Here is a 20,440-nt window from a genome sequence, read left to right on the forward strand (position 1 = left end):
CTTGATGAGACAAATTTTTTCAGGAGGTCAAGTGGAGTGCAGACTCTGGACTGATGAGGGTTGAGGAACAAAGAGATGGTGATGTCATGGAGACAGTGAACTATGTTATTGAACTGGAACACCTTTTAGGTTGTTGTATCATCCTTTGAGGGTTTAAGATAACTTTAAAGGAAGATAAAAATAAATTCCTTTCACATGGTCAATAAGCAGATGAAAAGATTCTCAACAGCTGCCAACAGGGACATTCAAATCAAAGTCACAATGAGATTATCACTTCACATCCACTAAGATAGCAACAATAAAAAAAGACAACAGTCAGGCAGCTGGGTGGCTCAGTCAGTTGAGTGGGGACTCTTGATTTCAGCTCAGGTCATGATTTTGGGGTCATGGGATCAAACCCCACACCAAGCCCCATCTAGAGCCCCTCATTGGGCTCCATCCTCCATGGGGAGTCTGCTTGAGATTTTTCTCTGTCTACCCCTCCAACTGCTTGCATACTCACTCTCTCTGTGTGTAAAATAAATAAGTGAATCTTTAAAAAAAAAAAAAAAGGTAAATGCACCTGAAAACACTTAAAAAAAAAAAAGACGATAGAAAATGTCATCAAGAATATGGAAATATTAGAACTTCCAGACATGTGCCAGTGTGAATGTAAAGTGGTGCTGCCAATTCAGAAAACAGTTTGGGAGTTCCTCGAAAAGTTGAATGTATAGTTACCACATGACCCAGACAGTCCTAGGTATAATACCTGAGAGAAATGAACACATTTGTCCATAGAAAAACTACTACAGGAGCGTTTGTAGCAGCACTAATTATAATAGCCAAAAAGTAGAAACAACTCCATGCCCATCAACCTGATGAATGGGCAGACAAAATAGGTATACTAATACAATGGAATATTCTTCAGCCATAAAAAAGAAGGAAGTACTGTTACATGCTACAATGTTGTTGCAACTTGAAAACATTATATACTAAGTGAAAGAAGCCAGTCAAAAGACCATATATTGTGTAATCCCATTTATGTGAAATGTCCAGGTGAGGCAAGTGCATATAAAAAAGGTAGACTAGTTGTTGCCAGGGGTCGCCAGGAGGGAGGAAGGGGAATGACTGCTAAGGGGTTTCTTTTCCGGGTGATGAAAATGTTCTAGAATTAGAGGTGATGGTTGCATAACTCTGAATAAAGGAAAAATACCACTGGAGTGCAAATTTTTAAAGGGTAAATTTCATGCTATGTGAATTATATCTCAACTTAAAAATCAAAATAAATTCTTCAAAATTGCAGCGCTCCTGGAGGCCCCTTGCCTTATAAGGAGGATGCCGGCAAACCCTGCAACACCCCAGACTAAGCACAAGGTGAGCCACTCCCCCAGGCCAGGGACCATGAACTGACCACGCCTCCAGGAGGAGGAAGTCCCGGCTTAGAGGCCGCTGACTGGCTGAGCTTTAGGAGGGGGAGGGGCTAAGAGGGGTGCGTCTGGTCTCTCTCGCAGGAGCGGGGAGGGCCGAAGCCTTCGCTCGCGAGATTTTGGTGGTTCCGCATTTCGGGTCGGCACGGTGGGGGAGGCGAGCGCAGCAACTGGCACCGGCTCCATCCTCGGTTCAAAGCAGCGGCGCCGGGTGCTTTCGCTGGCCGCGAGCTGAGGATTGTCCGCTTCCTCGTGGTTCCCGTGCGGGCTCCGAATCCAGGGCGCGGCGGGGGCCAGTGGCCCCTCCCCTCCGAGGACAGAAGATGAGCTTCCTCTTGTGAGTGTGGCGGGGCGGAGGGCCCGGAGGGCTGAAGGCCGAGGGCGAGGGCGGGGAAGGGGGCGAGCAGGCGTCGGAGGCCAGAACGGGGCCCCGGGGTCGGGGTCGGAATGGCCGACGTTTGCTTTGCTCGCCTCCCGCCCCCTTCCCCCGAGGGCCATGGGAGAGGCCCGGAGATGGGCCCGGGCAGACGGAGATGAAAGTCGAGGCAAAGGAAGCAGAGAGAGAGAGAGAGTTGCGGAGTAAAGAGGCCCCGAAGCCGGCAGTGCCTGCAAACTTTTCCGCCTCAGCGCCCCTGAGGGTGGAGGGACGACCCGAGCCCGGCCGCTGGGGCTCCCGAGTCCTCGCAAGTCTGGAGCCTTCTAGTACCGATCCGTGCTGACTTAGCTTTTTACTCCATCGCATGCCAAGTTTTATTATCTTCTGTATTACAACTACCCCCGAGGAAAAAGGCTACCCCAGGAAGACGTGGTTTGAGAAGCTTGAAGTTAAGCTGCGGCCTTACAGTAATGCAGACTTCTCTCCTGTTCGGATTCAGCCCGCTTTGTGACTTTGTGTAGATTTTAGTTAGTTTGTACTCTCTACACCCATCATGGGGCTCAAACTTACAACCCCGAGATCAGGACTGTACTGACTGAGCCTAGCCGGGCACCACTGTGACTTTGTGTAATTAACTTTTCCTGGGTAGAATCCTGTTTTAGAGATAAGGCCTGGGGCCCAAATGAGGCTTAAGTGGAAACTTTTGTAAATTCTCTGATGATTCTGAAGCGCGTTAAGGTTTGGGAAGCGTTGCTCCACCACCTTATTATTTTCAGGTGGCTCTCTCTACCTGGTACATCACTTAAATTTTTATGTTGTGTGATTGAGGACATCACCCACATATTTGACATTTTCATTAAATTTTATTCAAGTTCGTAGTGTTCCTTAACCAGAATTTATTCGTTTCCTTATTGTGAGAATGTTTTGCTTGGGGAGGCACATGATGCTCAGAGACTGGGTTTGTCTTTGCCGGCAATGTATTTAACACAGGTTTGCTGTGGGAATTTCATAGGCCAGTAGTGTAGCAGCTAGTGTTTCTTATTAAACTAATAAAATACTTCAAGCCAGTGATGGATTAAATACACTATTGTTCCAGACAAGGAGAGATGAAAGAAAGAAGGCCCAGATTTAGTTGAGGTGTACCTTTATAGGTCTTGGTGCTGAGGAGAGGTGTTGAGTTTAGCCAACCCAGAGCTGAGGTCCAGCAAGTGAAGGTGTTTGTTGCCAGGGAGCGATGGTGCTGGTGTTGACCTGCAAGTGAATTTCCCTTCTGGGCTGGGCATTTGACTGGAAGGGCCATTTGCCCCAAGGTTTTCAGAGAGCTGTTTATTATTATTTTTTTATGATTTTTAGTTATTTATTTGACAGACAGAGATCACAAGTAGGCAGAGAGGGGGAGAGGGAAGCAGGTTCCCCGCTGAGCAGAGAGCCCAATGCAGGACTCGATCCCAGGACCCCGAGATCATGACCCGAGCTGAAGGCAGAGGCTTTAACCCACTGAACCACCCAGGCGCTCCTACAGAGAGCTGTTTAGATAGCAGTGTCATCTTGCCCAGACCGAACACTCTAAAGTATTTCGCACAAATTCTTGGTATTTATAGTCAAAAATGTCTCCTTGCTGTAGTTGCTTCTTCATAAGTTTTCACTGATAAGCCCCAGGGGGCCCCTCAGCAGCTGAACTACTGAGTTCTTATGGGTGCGAACAGATGAGATGATGACATCCTGACACAATTTTCTTCATTCTTATATGAAAACAACTTTTCTTTTTGTCTTTGTCATAAACAAATGGGTTAAAACAAATTTCACTTGTCTTAAACAAGTGGATTTGAAATCTTACCAAACTCATACACAGCAGAGAAATTTGGATTCTATGTAGTATTTTGCTGTTATAGCACTACTGAGAATATCCTTGTTCAAGTCGTTTTTCCCACCTTTCAGTTGTTTTTTAGAAGTATGGGCTACACAGAATGATTACCATGTCTGAAAGTTTTTCTGATTTAGACTGTAATTGTAAATCTCTTTATTACTGGAACAATCTTTCCCTCCACTCCCCAAGTCTTTTTCCTATGAGTTAATGTTTAGTTAGTGGTTTGTTTGTGGATGCCCAGTTGCTTAGTTACTTTTTGGATAGAAATGTGAGGCTGTTTTTTTTTCTAGTTGACAGGCATTTGCGTTTTCACTTCTTGGCTGTTACGAATGATGCGGCTGTGAACTTTTGTGTTCAGATTTTTGTATTGGATGCATAGGTTCATTTCTTTTGGGTAAATACCAAGAAGTGGAATTGCTGAGTTATATGCTAGCTATGTTTAATCTTTTGAGGAACTGCCAAACTTTTTCAAAGTATGACAGCATCTTGCATTCCCACCAGCACTCTTTGAGAGTTTCAATCTACCCACACCATAGGTAGCACTTGTTAATTGTCTTTTTGATTATAGATATCCTGAATGAATATGAAGTGTTATTGTGATTTTACTTAGCATTTTCCTAATGACTAACAATGGTCAGCATCTTTTTGTATGCTGTTGGCCATTTGTTTATCTTCTCTGGAGTAATGCCTGTTCAGATCCTGTGATCATCTTTAAATTGGGTAGTTTTTTTTGTTGTTGTTGTTGTTTGTTTTTTTTAGTTGTAAGAATTCAAAAAAATATATATATATATATATTTTAAGATTTTATTTATTTATTTGACAGAGAGAAATCACAAGTAGATGGAGAGGCAGGCAGAGAGAGAGAGAGAGAGGAGGAAGCAGGCTCCCTGCTGAGCAGAGAGCCCGATGCGGGACTCGATCCCAGGACCCTGAGATCATGACCTGAGCTGAAGGCAGCGGCTTAACCCACTGAGCCACCCAGGCGCCCCAAAGATATATATTTTTTTAAAGATTTTATTTATCTGAGAGAGAGAGAGAATGAGAGAGAAAGCACATGTTGGGGAGAGAGGAAGAGGGAGAAACAAGCTTGTTTGGGAGAAACTCTCGCTGAGCCTGGAGCCAGACTTGATCCCAGGATCTTGAGATCCTGACTGAGCCTAAGGCAGATGCTTTACCAACTGAGCCACCCAGGCACCCTGGAAGTATTATTGTAGATGAAGATCATATTGACTCTTGAGACATTATTTATTTCATGTTAGTTTCTTTTTCTTTCTTTTAAGGTTTTATTTTTAAGTAATTTGTATACCCAGTGTGGGGCTTGCACTCAGCCCCAAGATGAAGAGTTGTGTGTTCTACTGACTGAGCCAGCCAGGTGCCCCCTTTCTGAAACTTTTTCTGCATTTAGAAGATGGGCTTCTGCTGGACATTCGGTTCTTCATTATGTTTATGACTTGATATCTTGGCATGTGAATACATGTAGCTCTAACTTGTTCTTCTTAACTATGTACTATTCCACGTTATGGATATATCAAATTTATTTATTCCTCTTCTAATAAGTTTTGGGATTGTTTCCAGGTTCCTCTTTGTTCTTTTTGGAAATTTAATTTTTATGGTTAGAAATCCCTCCATTTTTTTCTAGGTTTCATATCCTGTTAGCTTCCTTAGAGAAAAATCATTTTTCTCAGTAACCGGTTGTCTCATTTATTTTCCCTGTTAATGTCACTTCTACTGTGGTTTGCTTTGATGGCATCACAAATCTTTTGATTAAAAAAATGGATTTTTTTTTTTAGCTCTTCAAAACTTAGGACTGTCTCTCTTCCCCACCATTGTCTGTAGGTAGAAATTGAAGCCAAAAGGAAGTCACAGAATTAGTGGCAGATCAAGGACTAGAATCCTGATGCACCATACTACTTCATGAGGCATAATAAAATTGCGTTCTGTATGAAATTGTGTTGCTAATCCTGAATCTTTGTGAGGAAAAACATTTAAAGCATTCTTTCTTTGTGATTGTCACCCTCTCCCTGTCCTGGCACTTTTCAGGGAGTATTTTTTAATTTTCAGAACAGTTTGTATGCCTAAAATTATGCCATTCTGCTTTCATTCCTAAAATAAAGATTGATATACTTTTACTTTCAACCTAACAGCAGCAGCCGCTCTTCTAAAACATTCAAACCAAAGAAGAATATTCCCGAGGGCTCTCATCAGTATGAACTCTTAAAACATGCAGAAGCAACTCTAGGAAGCGGGAATCTGAGACAAGCTGTTATGTTGCCAGAGGGAGAAGACCTCAATGAATGGATTGCTGTCAACAGTAAGTTTTTAAGAACATTCAGCTTTGTTGACTTATAGGAACGTTTTGCTAAAATCTTTCTGTTAATCAAATTTCTTTTTCAGGTATAACCATTGTAGTATGAGTTACCTATAAAGAAACTCATAGGGATGCCTGGGTGGCTTAGTCCCTTAAGTGCGGGCTACCTTTGGCTCAGGTCATGATCCCAGCGTCCTGGATCAAGTCCCACATCGGGCTCCTTGCTCCACAGGGAGGCTGTGCTTCTCCCTCTGCCTCTACCTGCCATTCTGCCTGCCTGTACTCTCTCTCTTTCTGACAAATAAATAAAATCTTGAAAGAAAGAAAGAAAGAAACAAACAAACTTACAGGTACAAATATATCTGGAACTGTTTTGTTCTCTTCAGAGTACTTGGTTATGTAGCTTATGTGGCTGGGTAGAGACATGTGAGGGGAAATGTTGAGGGCTTTGGGGTGATTTCTGAGAATAGAATGGTATGAATTATTGGGTAAGGTCAGATAAAACCTTGGAATACAAAATTCTACCGGTCATGGACCATGACTTTGTAGGGAGCCTGCCTCCCCAGTCGCACCCCCAACTCCCAGCAGCTCTCACCTGCCTGCGTATACACAGACATCAGTTGCAGTTCATATGGGCAGTCACGTGATTGTTATGACTTTGGAGTAATCAGAGGAAATAGAGAGATTGGGAGAAAATGGGAGGGACCCTTGAGCTGAAAGCCACTCGAGTTCAAGAAAATGAGGGCATGACGTGGAAAGATATATACTGAGGCTAGAGATTTGAATACTTGAGCCTGTCATCTCTGAGGTGAGATCAGTACCAGCTGACAAGATTTAAATCTGTTAGGGACTTCAGATGTTCTAGGAATTTTTAAACTTCTTGTTTTGTTTTGTTTTGTTTTAAGATTTTTTTTATTTTTTGAGAGAGAGACAGTGAGAGAGAGCATGAGAGGCGAGAAGGTCAGAGGGAGAAGCAGACTCCCCATGGAGCTGGGAGCCCGATGCGGGACTCGATCCTAGGACTCCGGGACCGTGACCTGAGCCGAAAGCAGTTGCCTAACCAACTGAGCCACCCAGGCGCCCGAGGAATTTTTAAACTTCTTAATGAAAAATTTGAAACATAGAAAAATAGAGAAACTAATACAGTGAATTCCCAGGCATCCATTGTCCAGTTTTAACGGTCATGACCAGTTCATGCTTCTATATCTCGCTCTGATTAATTTTTTTTTCTTTTCGTGTTTTGATTCCTCCCTCCCCTCTCCACCTTTTCCCCACTCTTCCTATCTCTCCCCTAGTTTCTTCCATGCTGGCAGTGAGACACGGCCAGCCCACCTCACCCTGATTGTTTTGAGGTGAATCCCAAATACATTCTTTCTTTCTTTCTTTCTTTCTTTCTTTCTTTTTTTTTTTAAAGATTTTATTTATTTGAGAGAGAGAGGGCACAAGCAGGATGGACAGAGGGAGGGGGAGCAGCAGACTCCCCACTGAGCAGGGATCCCGATGTGGGACTCAATCCTGGGACCCCAAGACCACCATCTGAGCTGAAGGCAGATGCTCAAAACAACTGAGCCACCCAGGTGCCCCAAACATATTTCATCTATAAATATTCCATATCTCTAAAAGACAGGCACTCCCCCCCTCCTTTTTTTTAAAGATTTTATTTATTTATTTGACAGAGATCACAAGTAGGCAGAGAGGCAGGCAGAGAGAGAGGAAGGGAAGCAGGCTCTCAGCTGAGCAGAGAGCATGATGTGGGGCTCAATCCCAGGATGCTGGGATCATGACGGGAGCCAAAGGCAGAGGCCTTAACCCACTGAGCTCTGGCACTGGCACTCCCCCTTTTAAAGGTAATGACAATACTTCCATTACTTTATGTTAGCAATATCCCTGATTGTTTTCTAAATGTAGTTCTTGTTTAAAAGATTTTATTTATTTATTTGATAGAGACACAGAGAGGGAACACAAGCAGGGGGAGTGAGAGGGAGAAGCAGGCTTCCCACAGAGCAGGGAGCCCAATGGGGGGCTCGATCCCAGGACCTTGGGATCATGACCCAAGCCGAAGGCAGATGCTTAGCAACTGAGCCACCCAGGCGCCCCTAATTGTTTCTTTTTTTAAAAAAATTATATTTGGTTTAAATCAGATTAATAAGGCTTCTGTGTAATGTTTCTTGAATCTCTTAATGCGCAGGCTCCCCCTTGTTGCAGCCTTTGTTCCTTGCTATTTTTGTTGTTGAAGAAACCATTTATTTCCCACTGTGTGAATTGTGTTGATTGTATCCCCAAAGCTTGCATTACCACGTTCTGTTCTTCCTTTTACTTCCTGTGAATGTTAGATCTAGAGCAGCACTGTCCAGTAGAACTTCCTGCCATGGTGTAAATGTTCTGAATCTGTACTGTGGCCATTTAGCTTTTGAAATGTGGCTTGTATGGCTGGAACTGAATTTTAAATTTATTTTTAACCAAGTAGCCATTTGTGGCTAGTGGTTCTCACTGTTAGCACAGATTTGGAACTTTGCTCAAATTCGGGTTTAATTTTGTTTGTTTGGAAGGCTGCTTTATATGTGGTGACATATACTTCCAAAAGTGTCCAGAATGTCCTCCATACTATGCAGCTGTCTTTTTATGTGGTATTATTCAGTTGTTGATAATCATTTCTTTGATTAGCACTGTCTGATAGAAATATAATGTGACACAGCTACAAATGTTATTTAAAAATTTCTTGTAGCCATAATAAGAAAAATTTTGGGTTTTTTTTTCAGCATGTTAAAAAGAGAAACAAGGTGCATAACTACGGGATATGTTAAAATCTTTTGTGTAAGACAGGATACAGGTGCTTGGGGGCAGGAGACCAAAAAAAATAATGTAGTGGTTATCCATAGGGGGAAGCTGGGGTGGTTGGGATTAAGAGTTATCACTGTATGTTTTTATAGATCTTTGTGAACCATGTGAAGCATTATATTTTCAGAAAAGACCTTCCCCTGTTTTTTTTTTTTTTAACCTTAACTCAAATTATCATCTGTTATTCTGAAAGCATCTGTTGGCCTTCCTGAGCCATCAGTTTTCCTTTGAGACCTTCTGTCTTAGACTGTTCTCCAACTTTTTAGCCTCAGGATCCCTGTATTCTCTAAAAAATTATCAAGAAACACAAAGAGCTGTCAATTATGTAGGTTTCATCTAGTGATACTTACTGTGTTAGAAATTAAAACTGAGAAATTTTAAATACTTTTAAATATTTAAATAAGGACCTAATGATTACTTTATCTTATAGCACAATTACCAATATGTCTGTCATCTGTTATTCCGAAGGCATCTGTTGGCCTTCCTCAGCCTTCAATTTTTCTTGGAGACCTTTTGCTTTAGATAGGCTGTTCTCCAATGTGACTAAGAAGAAGGTTTATAAGTGAGGGAGTTTTATGTAAAATTCCTTTTGACGAGACGGAGCTTTTTTAAAATCTATTTGTTTTTTCAGAAATGCGGAAAAGCCCCAGGTGGTTTTTAGGGACTCCTTGAGACAGGGAACTAAAACAGTTTTTAAAACTTTCCAAGGCTTATGTGGATGTCTCTGCAGAGGAACATTTGACTCTGATAGATTCACTACTTATTCCCTTCCTCTTCCATTTCTTCCATATTTAGCAGAAGCTCCTCTTGGAAGTGCTCACTGACTAGCTCAGTCCCTGGAGATGCTGCCTTTTCTCTTAACTCTTATATTCCTCTCAATTTTTTCCCTTTGGATAGCTGGAGTCTCCAGGACAAGGGACATTATCCCACCATGTCCTTTCTGTGTCCTCAGTTTGCATTAGGCCTCAGGTTTTTTATGATTTTTATGATAAGATGTTTTAAATGCCTGTTGATACAGCTGATAGACCTTGCCCCTTACAGGATGTTCTCCGATGCATTTTGCTTTTTCCCAACACAAATGGTATTGTCTGGTCCAGATTGATAGGAAGCAATGGATTTTTTCATTCCCTTGGATATAATCAAATTATATATTCTATTTATATGATATAATAATCACCATTAAGTTAGAAGTATTGCTAAGATTTTATTTTCTTGCTGTTCTGTGCTGGCTAAAAACTTACTATATTAAAGCGAATATAGATTAAAAGTTAATTTAGGTGTGACAGCTTAATAAGAGAAGGGAATTTGCAGTATCCCTGGATCATTGAATCTCTTACAGATTTATTCAAGAACTTGAAGGCATTGTCCATTTTTCCTTCAGCTGAGAGGTCTGCATTTTATTGTGTTTGTACAAACATTTTAACATAATTCTGCTATTATGTTTCCAGCTGTAGATTTCTTCAACCAGATCAACATGCTGTATGGAACTATTACAGAATTCTGCACTGAAGCAAGCTGTCCAGTCATGTCTGCAGGCCCCAGGTACCTATACTGACTATTAGATAAGTATTCGAAGTACTAAAGAAAGCTGATCACTCATTGATAGAAATGAAACAATAAGGCCTTTTTGTTTTTACCTGTTTACATAAGAGCAGTTCAATCTTACGAGTTCTTGAATGCTTCCTTAATAAACTTTTAGTTATTATTAAATACTTTGGTCTGTGGTACTTAGTATTTAGTTGTATTATACTGAATAATGAATGTTCAGTTTTTTTTCTTGTGCTTGGTGTTATGTCCAAATCGTGCCGCTTTAATTTTCTGGCTTAAAGATGTTAGACTAAGAAAATTTGACTAAAATTTGGGTGGCTCAGCTGGTTTGGCCGACTCTTGATTTCTGCTCAGGTCTTGAACTCAGGTGTCATGGGATTGAGCCCCACATCAGGCGCTGCAGGGAGTCTGCCTGAGGTTCTCTCTCCCTCTGTCCATCCCCCTGCTTGCACATGCATGTTTGCCCTCTCTTTCTCTCAAATTAATAAGAAGAAATTTTGAGTATAAAAAATTTTAAGAAATTGTGAGCACACAAGCAGAAGGAGGTGGAGGGGCAGAGGGAGAGGGAAAAGCAGGCACCCCACTGAGCAGGGAGCCTGAGGTACAGAGTCCAGTGCAGGGCTGGATCCTGGACCCTGGGATCATGACCTGAGCCGAAGACAGATGCTTAACCAACTGAAACAACCCGGTGCACCCAGGAAAGAGTCTTATTATGTAGACTCTGTTGTTGGTACCTTGATGGTCAGCTGTTGCAGGATGTGGGGGATCCATTTGTCTCTGACCCAGTCCTTAGGTCCCTCTACCATGAAGATACAGTTCCCTTCCATTCTGGCACTGTCAGCTGCCGCATTATCCTCCTTTTCTCTTCCAATTATAACTATCCTACTTCAGGATAATGCTATAGGGAACTCTGAGTAACCTCCAGTAGAACTTGAAGTCATTTACTAAATTATATTTAACTTCTATTGATAAAATGTAGACCTACTTTGATTACAAATTGTACATTTGTTACTGCTTTTGAAAACTATCAGTAAAACCTTTTTCTCTCCAGATACGAATATCACTGGGCAGATGGCACTAATATTAAAAAGCCCATCAAATGTTCTGCACCAAAATACATTGACTATTTGATGACTTGGGTTCAGGATCAGCTTGATGATGAAACTCTTTTTCCTTCTAAGATTGGTGAGTTAATGTTGAATATTTTCCTTTTTAACTGATAAATATGTTGTATTATTTTTAATACTTTGTTACTTAAAAAAAAAAGTAATGATGGCTGACAAATTCCTCTCTAAAAAGATTGTAAATACATACCTACTCCAGCCATGTTTGTGTCTGTCTGTATTTCTTCACTGATAATACTGGTTGGGGCTACTTATTTTTTAATCTTTTCAATTTGGGTAAATAAGTTTGTTTGAATGTACATTACAAAAATGCTGATGGCATTGAGATTTTTTTGGTTTATTGATCATCGTGTGTTTTCTATTCCTGTCCTTTGTCTATTTCTTTGGTAAGGATACTAGCTCTTTGACATATATGTCATATGTATCTTTCCCTAGCTTGCCTCTTGTCTTACTTTGTTCATGAGGTATTCTTGCCATATGTAACTTTCTATTAATTTTTCCTTTGTTGTGTGGATTTTAATATAATGATTAGAAAGGTTTTCCCTACTTCAAGATAATAGAAATATTTGCCCTTGTTTTCATTTAGTATTTTTGTGGGTTTTGTTTTTACATTTAAATCTTTGTTCTTGCCGGAAATTGTTTTCTTAAGGCTCCCTTAATTTTTTTCTAGTTATAAATGTGAATCAGTTTTGTACAGTACCATTTATTAAATGCACATGTCTCTTCTCCCTGGGTTATTGTATGTGTACACCAGATTGCCATGTAATGTGGAGTCTTTCAGTCTCTTTATCTGTTCCTGTAGGAATTCCACAGTTTTAATTACCATGGCCATATATCTTTGAGCATCTTGTAGGGCTAGTCTCTCTTTTTTGCTCTTCTTTTTCAGAATTTTCATAGCTCTTCTGGGATATTTATTCTTCCAAAGAACTTAGAATCATTTTGGCAAGGTAAAATAAAAGTATTTGTGAGATTTTGAGATTATTTCATTCAAGTTGTAGATTAACATAGACAGTCTCGTTCTCTTGACAATACTGGGTCTGCCCAAGAATTAGGTACATTTTTTCATTTCTTCATCTTTTCTTTCTTATTTCCTCTTGTAAAATTCTGTAGTGCACTTTATGTTAATCCTTCAAGTATAAGTTTATTCCTAGACATTTTATGGTGTTTTTAAATTGATGTCTGGCTTACAAATGGTTATTGTTTAATACATAGGAAAGCTGTTGATTTTTATATAAAATTTTGTATAAGTTGAACATCAGATTCTGATTGTTTCAGCTGTTCTGGATTGGTTTCCTTGAGTTTTTCAGGTACAGAATCACATCATATTCAGATAATATTAATTTTTCCTCTTCCTTTCTGATACAGATGCTTCTTGTGTAACTCTTATCTCATTGCCCCAGAGTAGTGCTGAGTAATGGTGATGATGTGGCAGACCTCTTTTCTTGTTGCCTTACTTTTATGCAAGTGCTTCTAGTACCTCAGCATTAAGCAGGAATCTTGCTTTTGGGAAGTGTGTAAATTTTTAAAAATCAGATATAATTGTTGAGTTTTACGATATTTTCCCAATGTCTGTTGTTGGTTACCACAAGGTTTTCTCCAGTATCTTTCTTATTTAGTGTTTTCCTGGAAGAGTATTTTTTATTTGCTAATATTTTGATCAAGATTTTGGCATCGGTATATATGGATGAGATCAGTCTTTTCATTTTCAGTTTCAGAGTGTCTTAGGAACATCATGGATTCTTGGATTCTTGGATTCTGTCTTATCTGTTCGGGCTGCTAATTACAAAACTACCAGAGATTGGATGGTTTATGACAACAGAAATTTATTTCTCAGCTTTTAGGACTGGAAGTCCAAGATCAAGGGGCCAGTGTAGTTGGGTCTCTGTAAGAGCCCACTTTTGGGTTGCAGACTTCTGACTTCTCAGTCTTCACATGGTGGAAGGAGCCCACAGAAGTTCTCTGGGGCCTCTTTTTTAAGGGCATTGATCCCATGCAGGAGGGCTCTGCCCTTGTGACCGAATCACCTCCCAGAGCCCCGCGTCCTCACGTTAGGATTTCAACATGGGAATTTCGAGGGGTAACAAGTAATTCAGACCATAGCAGGTTTCTTTTTGTGGTCTAATCAGTGGCTGTTTTGGGAGAAAAGCTTGTATCATGCTAACACCCTGTCTGTTTGCTATTGGTCAGGTTTTTTATTATTAAACCGTTTCCTTTCTCACAGATTCTTTATTGTGTATTGGCTGTGCTTGGATGTTTCTGTTCAGCTCAGCTTGGAAAGTGCTTGGTTTAAGACAAATTACGTCTATTTCTTTAATGATTAAAGTCTTCCAATTATGGAAAATAAAGAATACTTAAAACTTTGTTCCCTTTTCTCAGCTTTTCATTCATTAGTAATCCATCCTAATGTTTCAGAAGCCTTTTCCCCCTCAATTAGGCTATTATTTACATCTTACTTCTGCCAGTTATTTATTCTTACTAGATAGGATTGTTAACTCACTTTTATTAGCTGGAGACATATATTTATAAATTCTAAGAGAAGGAGTTTGACTTAAAAATCCAGCTTTTCAGTATATGAGTACAAGACACCAGTCAAGAAAAACGTGCCCACAAGCTCCAGGATAAAGTTAGAAAATGCAGGTTGTTAGGGACACCTGGCTGACTCATTCAGTAGGGCATGCAACTCTTGATCTCTAGAGGTCTTGCGTTCAAGCCGCACGTTGGGTATAGAATTTAACTTAAATAAAGTTTAAAAAAGAACACATGCCAGTTGTTAGCCAAGATGGGATGGGGGGGATCAGAAAAAATTTGCTTTCAAGAGCAAAATAGACTAAATTTTAGGCTTTCTGGTTAAGAAATAAATTAAAATGCAGGCAAGGAGAAAGTGCTTTAACCTTTTTTTTTTTTTTTTTTTTTTTCTGAAAGATTGAAGAAAAGGAAATGTTTCTTGAGTAGTGTTGTGGAATAGCCTTTAAGGCTGTCTAATCTAGGTTATTTTGGAAGCTGATGCCTTCTTAATGTGTTTATATACTGTACTCAGTGCCACTTATATTGTCTTGCTCCTGTCTGTATTTCCTAAGACTTTGATCTTGTCAACTGGAATTCTCAGGAACATGACCAGAGGTTACCAAACCCTCTCCCCATTCTTTTTTAAGGAAGTGTTTATTTTCTTTGCAAAATAGGTGCTCTGCCTCCCTTTTCCAGGAAGTTTGTCCCTATCTTTTATTACAGGAAAATGAAAATAGCACTTTAGAGAAAAATAAAAAGTTGGGGACTCCTAAAACCAGAAAACTGGTTTTTCAGAGTAATGCAGATAAAATACTTTTTATTTATAGACAGTAGATTATAATGCCTTTTTGTCTTGCTTAGTTGTCATTCGTGGTTGAGTGCGTGTTTTTAAAAAAATTTTTTAGAGTTAAAATTACAGAAATAGAAATTGTTTTATTTATATCAAAATACTTGTTGCATTTAATCTTACGAAGAAACTCTCCAGTATTAAACAGCTGAAATTATATTCATGTTAGCTCCTTATAAACTTGGTGCCTGTGCCTTTTCTTCTAAGGCAGTCAGAAAAAGTGCTGTGTGAGGATACCCTGTATATTTATGTTTGGGGTTTTTTTTTCTTTGTCTTTTTTTTTTTAAGTATATATGTGGAAAACAGGCTTATATTTGTGAATGTGTGTGTTTGTGTGTTGGAGTTGCTTATGGCAGCTTCTAAACTTTCTGCTGTTCAGTTGGATAAAAGACAATTGATATATATGTGTATTTGATTACAGGTGTCCCATTTCCCAAAAACTTTATGTCTGTGGCAAAGACCATTCTGAAGCGTCTGTTCCGGGTTTATGCCCACATTTATCACCAGCACTTTGACTCTGTGATGCAGTTGCAGGAAGAGGCCCACCTCAACACCTCCTTTAAGCACTTTATCTTCTTTGTTCAGGTAAGTTGAACCATGTTGACTTCTTTGTCCTTTGACTTGGACTCATTTGTTAATTTTAATAAAGAGTAATTGATAGAGCTATTTTACAGATGGAGAGTGAATTATAAGCCGATTCCTCTCTTTTCTCTTTTCCATGCTGTTTATTTCGTTGGTTAGCATAGTGGCAATATAGAAAGCATCACCCCTGTTTTGGGCCTTCTGCCTTTGGCTGCTGCAGCTGGGTCTCTGGTTAGGATAGGACAGGGAGCACTGAAACTCCAAGACAGCTTGTCCACACCCTCCTGTTTCATCACCACTGCTGAGTAGAAGGGATGCTCTGGAAAAACATCTGCAGTTGGATTATTTTATGAGATGTCTGTGCCTAGGAGAGAAACTTGGAGAAAAACTTATTAGTTGTTCTCTTGGTTTAAGCTCCCAGAAGTCCCATTTCAGGCCAAATCTTATGAAGACAACAGCTAGAAACTTCAAAAAGGACCGCCCCCTTCAAAGATGTAGCCTATTATCTAATGGGCCCTAACTTGGAACTGGAACTTTTTTCTTTTTTTTTTTTTTTAAGATTTTATTTATTTATTTAACAGTGCATGCGCGAACGATCACAAGTAGGCAGAGAGGCAGGCAGAGGGGGAGGGGGAAGCAGGCTTCGCTGAGCAAAGAACCCGATGCAGGGCTCAATCCCAGGACCCTGAGACCATGACCCGAGCCAAAAGCAGAGGCTTAATCCACTGAGCCACCCAGGCACCCCGAACTGGAACTTTTTAAAAATCAAAATAATTCACATTGCTTGAAAAAGATATTAAAGAATTGGGACTCTTTTGGCAACTTTAGAGATAGATAATTCTCTATGCAAAATGTACATAGGTCTGTCTAGATAACTGTTTTTTGGTAGAAAAGCCAGCAGTCTTACAGTATATATCGTGTATTTCAGTTGTATGTGCTGCACAAAGGAGAATGTACTGTGCTTCTCTGTTTTCCTTCTGAGATTGTTGCGTGGCATGGATCTCGATAGAGTGTAGGTTCTGAAACAGGTGTATAGATACAGATACGAGGTATATACAGATATAGTGTAGAGAGGTAGTGTAGCTATAGTACAGACACAGACATATGTAGATGGAGGGTTAGTATAGATCTATGAAAGACAAAGGGCCACTGCACAGTAGGTGGCCATGATCATTGTATAGCTTTAAGATCATTTCCATGGAAAGGCAAACATAGACAGTTTTGATTTTAATGTTTTACACAGTGAGGATCATGCTAATACCTACAGTTGCTTCTTCGGTAAGTCCCTTATATTTTAAAAAAATGAGTAAAATAATCCCATTTTAAAATGTTCACAGAGAACATTTCATCATTTTTTTGTATTTCAGAAAACCAGGCCTGGGAATGACATTTATGGAGTTTTAATTTTAGGCTTATTTTTTAATTTTACTTTTCTTCTCTTTTTAGGAGTTTAATCTGATTGATAGGCGTGAGTTGGCACCTCTTCAGGAATTAATTGAGAAGCTTGGATCGAAAGACAGATAAAATGTTTCTTCTAGAACACAGTTACCTTCTTGCTTCATTTGCTAGAGCTATCTCATTGCTATCTGTTATAGACTAGTGATACAGACTTTTAAGAAAACAGGATAAAAAGACACCTGTGTTCGTGTCTACTGACAAAATTGTCCCACAGGTAGATTGGCCCAGTCCTTCAGTGAGAAATTCAAGAGGCAGCCGACTCTGAGGCACTATTTGACCACTCCTGTTACTGTCAGAGTTGGACTTGCTTGTAATATGTGATGATAACATGTAGTCTGTTCATTTTCTTTTCTTTTACTGAAGAAAATGAGTGCTTCAGGTTATAGCATAATAGCAATTGGGAATTTCCACCAGTACTTTATTAACAAGTTTCCAGAACAAATTACCTAATAACGCAATCAGATCCATTTTATCCTGTTTTTATTTACAATTAGAAGAGGTATTTTTAAGTTTCCTTAAGATTTAGAACATTTGTGTGTTACTTTGGGTAACCTTTTAGTTTGAAGTCAGTATGCTGGTGTTTTTATAGGTAAAACTATATATTATATGTTTATTTTTTCAGAATCCATGATTGCAGTTTAAATCCTCATATGACTTATGTAGTATGGGAGTAACAAGAGTTATTTCTAAAATGATGTTATTTTTTAATCTTTATTTGGGATTTTATTCACATAAACCTATCTAAAGTTTTAGGAGTTTGTATATCAGAAATAATTTTCTTAAGGCATGAAAGGATAGTCTTGTACATTTTTATTTTGAAATGCTTCATTCAGGTTAATTTTAATAGGTAGCTTTTGGCTGAGAAAGAAAACTCCAAAAAATTATGACCAATTCAGGTCTCAGAACCACTATTTTCATTCATGTTGTTTTTTTCAGAGCCCCTGAGATCCTGGAGAGGAGAATGGAAGTACTCAGAGTACTTGGTTATTTTCTTTTGAGTGTCCTTTAAAACAAAAACAAGAATTACTGCTATGTGTTTTTATTGTGACTTGAGACTTCGTTAAGAGTAGTGTAGAAATGTTCAGCCTTTCTCCCAACAAGGATAAAACTTAAGGAAGCCCATAATAAAAAACCTTGGTGGTGTACACATTTTATAACACAGCTTAAAGTTTGGTGTGCTACCTGGTGTGTGTGTGTGTGTATAAACAAAATGGGAGGAATAAGTAAAAGATCTTTACTTCATTCTGTTAGTAGTCAAAGGATGGCTTGAGCCCTAATAGGGGTTTAATCCTGTTTTAATTGTTTTTGAATCAAAACTTGAAATTCGTCTATTTCTATTGGGATGAAAAAAAGTCTTCCCTTTTAGTGAAATAAAGGTCTAATTTTCATTAGGTTTCTAGGATTTAGTAAACATCCACCTGTCAAGAATGTACTGGGCACAAGTCTATTGCGGACTTGCCCACCTGGCATTGCTTGAAGTTGGTCAGCATTCGGTGTGAGTTCAGAGCTGGGATTTTTGCAGAGTGCTCACTAACTCCCTTGATGGCTTTGATAAAAGGTTAGTTTGGTTAGGGTTTTTTTTTGTTATTTATTTTTATTATTCCACTAAAGTATAAGGAAAAAAATAGCTTAGGAACTCCATTTTTATCATAACTGAATTTCATATCCAGATATACAGAATTTTAAAGGCAACAAAACCTTTCACCTATTTTATTTAGGCTGAAACCATACATCGCTTCAGGAATTAAAAAGTGGGATAATCCCTTATTTAAAAAAAAAAGAGAGAGAGAGAGAAAGAGAGAAGCCCTCTGAAACATTCCACAATCCATGTTTTAAGCTTATCCAAAGGTCCCTGTGCGGAGTTCTGTGTGTTTGTGTTGATCATTTATAAACAAGAAAGCAGGTTTCTAGATGCCACCCAGAATGTTAATTGCCTCTCGACTTTGGCTTTAATTACATTTTCATGGAATGAAATTCTGTTTCTCAACTAGGATTGTAGTTTCCATCATTTCTCATATTTCACATGATTCCTAAAGCAGTTCTCACTTTTCTCCATTTATTTTCAGTGATAGAAATCCTCTCTCTCTTCATGACTCCATCCCAAAATAAACCAAAGATGGTCACATGCTAGACATAAATAAAAAATTTGTTGGTAATTGGAGACTCAGAATGTCCTTTTTTAAAATAATAAACATATTACCAGGTTCCCAGGTTAACCGGGCTTTACCAATAGTGCACCTACCCATTAAGTTACCACTACTTGTTCACATCTAAAGCCAGGGGGTAGAGAGCAGGAGAACTGGAGGAAGCAGGGAGGGTGAGGCCCTCCTGACTGGGCTAGAGGGCCAGCCTTTGAGGAAAGTCAGAACAAATCAGTCTGTCTTGGACTCTTCTCCCTTGTGAATTACCTTCCTGGGCCCAGGGTCCGATTGCTGCTCCTCACCCTGAGTACAGTCATGGGGTAGAGAGTGCTTGCTAAATTATGTAGGTAGTCCTATGGTGCTTAATTTCCAGGCCTTTAAAAAATACTTTTAGACAATGATGTGCGGGTTTTTTGTTGTGATAGCCAGATGTCTCCATTATTCTCCAGACTGTGAATAAAGTGATTTGTCGAGGGCTACCTGCTAGCCAGTTTCCTCTTGTCTTGGATTTGTAGAGCCCTGGCTTCTGTAAGCTTCTGCCAGCTTGCGAAATGCAAACCTGCAGTCATCGTGACTTTGATAACAAAAGGCAGGCTTCCCTAGTAGCGCAGAGCCAAGAGGAGCCAACCACTGGTGATTTTAACTTCTCCAAACATTTTTGAAGTTTTCTGATGATACTGTTGACTTTCTCTCGGAGAAGTAAGGTTATACTGGAAGTGGAGCTTCTAGACATAACATCATTACCTCACCAGCAATAAACAGATCAGCCCCAGAGGGTCCCACTCTTAGAAATGTGTTTCTGAGCAGCAGCAGTTCCGGTGCTGGTGGTGCCCGCCTGGTACGGGAGGCTGCTTCCTGTCTGAGAACTCCGGCCTGACAGATGCTGGCCGAGACCCCAGACACAGCCCCTTCGACAGGGACGGACTTCTTCCTGAGGTCAGTTCAGTAAGTGGATTTGATTTTTACTATTGTAGAATTCTGGCAAAGAGGGAAAGTAGTGGTCCCTCAGTCTTCCTGTGTGTTCCGCATTAGATTTTGATATTTCCAACTATACAAGGCTCGGGGGGATGACACTGCATGTGATAGCGGTGACTTTACTGAAGCAACTGCGTTGAAATTCACTTGGGTTTCTCTCATTCTCAAATTCTGATCCAGACAAGTATTCTGTAAATCCAAATGGATTACCAGTGTGCTATAGGTTTTTAAATAGAAGATTCTATGTTTGGTCTACATCAACAGTAGTTTGCATAAGTTAGTCTTGGTTACCATCTAAAATATTTTTAAATGTTCTTTACATGAAAATTTATGTTGTATTTTTAAACCTTTAGGGGCTTTATCTATTTTTCTAAGTCAGTTAATTGTACTTTTAAAGAAAGTATTTTGTATCTACTTTTGTAACTTCATCAGAATAAAATATATTAAAAGAAATGACTGGTTAAA

General features: G+C 39.6%; 1 protein-coding gene across 2 annotated transcripts; it reads left to right on the plus strand.

Moving 5' to 3' along the window:
* The first annotated feature begins 1,438 nt into the window (after positions 1-1,438).
* On the plus strand, positions 1,439-20,440 carry MOB1A (MOB kinase activator 1A). 2 transcript variants are annotated; one of them, XM_082743944.1, is made up of 6 exons: positions 1,439-1,743; positions 5,794-5,960; positions 10,244-10,337; positions 11,395-11,528; positions 15,241-15,404; positions 16,848-20,440. In XM_082743944.1, exons 1-6 carry the CDS (start codon positions 1,730-1,732, stop codon positions 16,923-16,925), a joined length of 651 nt encoding a protein of 216 aa, XP_082600070.1. In that variant the 5' UTR covers positions 1,439-1,729; the 3' UTR covers positions 16,926-20,440. The 2 variants fall into 2 exon arrangements, with proteins under 2 accessions (XP_082600070.1, XP_082600071.1); XM_082743945.1 differs by having other exon boundaries at positions 1,452-1,743; positions 5,797-5,960.

Source organism: Mustela nivalis, assembly GCF_964662115.1.
Source record: "Mustela nivalis genome assembly, chromosome: 8".
Classification (NCBI taxonomy): Eukaryota; Metazoa; Chordata; class Mammalia; order Carnivora; family Mustelidae; genus Mustela; species Mustela nivalis.

Bases quoted from the DNA above. Each gene is read 5' to 3' on its own strand.
- MOB1A (XM_082743944.1), top strand. The intron at 10,338-11,394 runs GTACCTATACTG...TTTTCTCTCCAG, and splicing joins GTCATGTCTGCAGGCCCCAG to ATACGAATATCACTGGGCAG. The intron at 15,405-16,847 runs GTAAGTTGAACC...TTCTCTTTTTAG, and splicing joins ACTTTATCTTCTTTGTTCAG to GAGTTTAATCTGATTGATAG.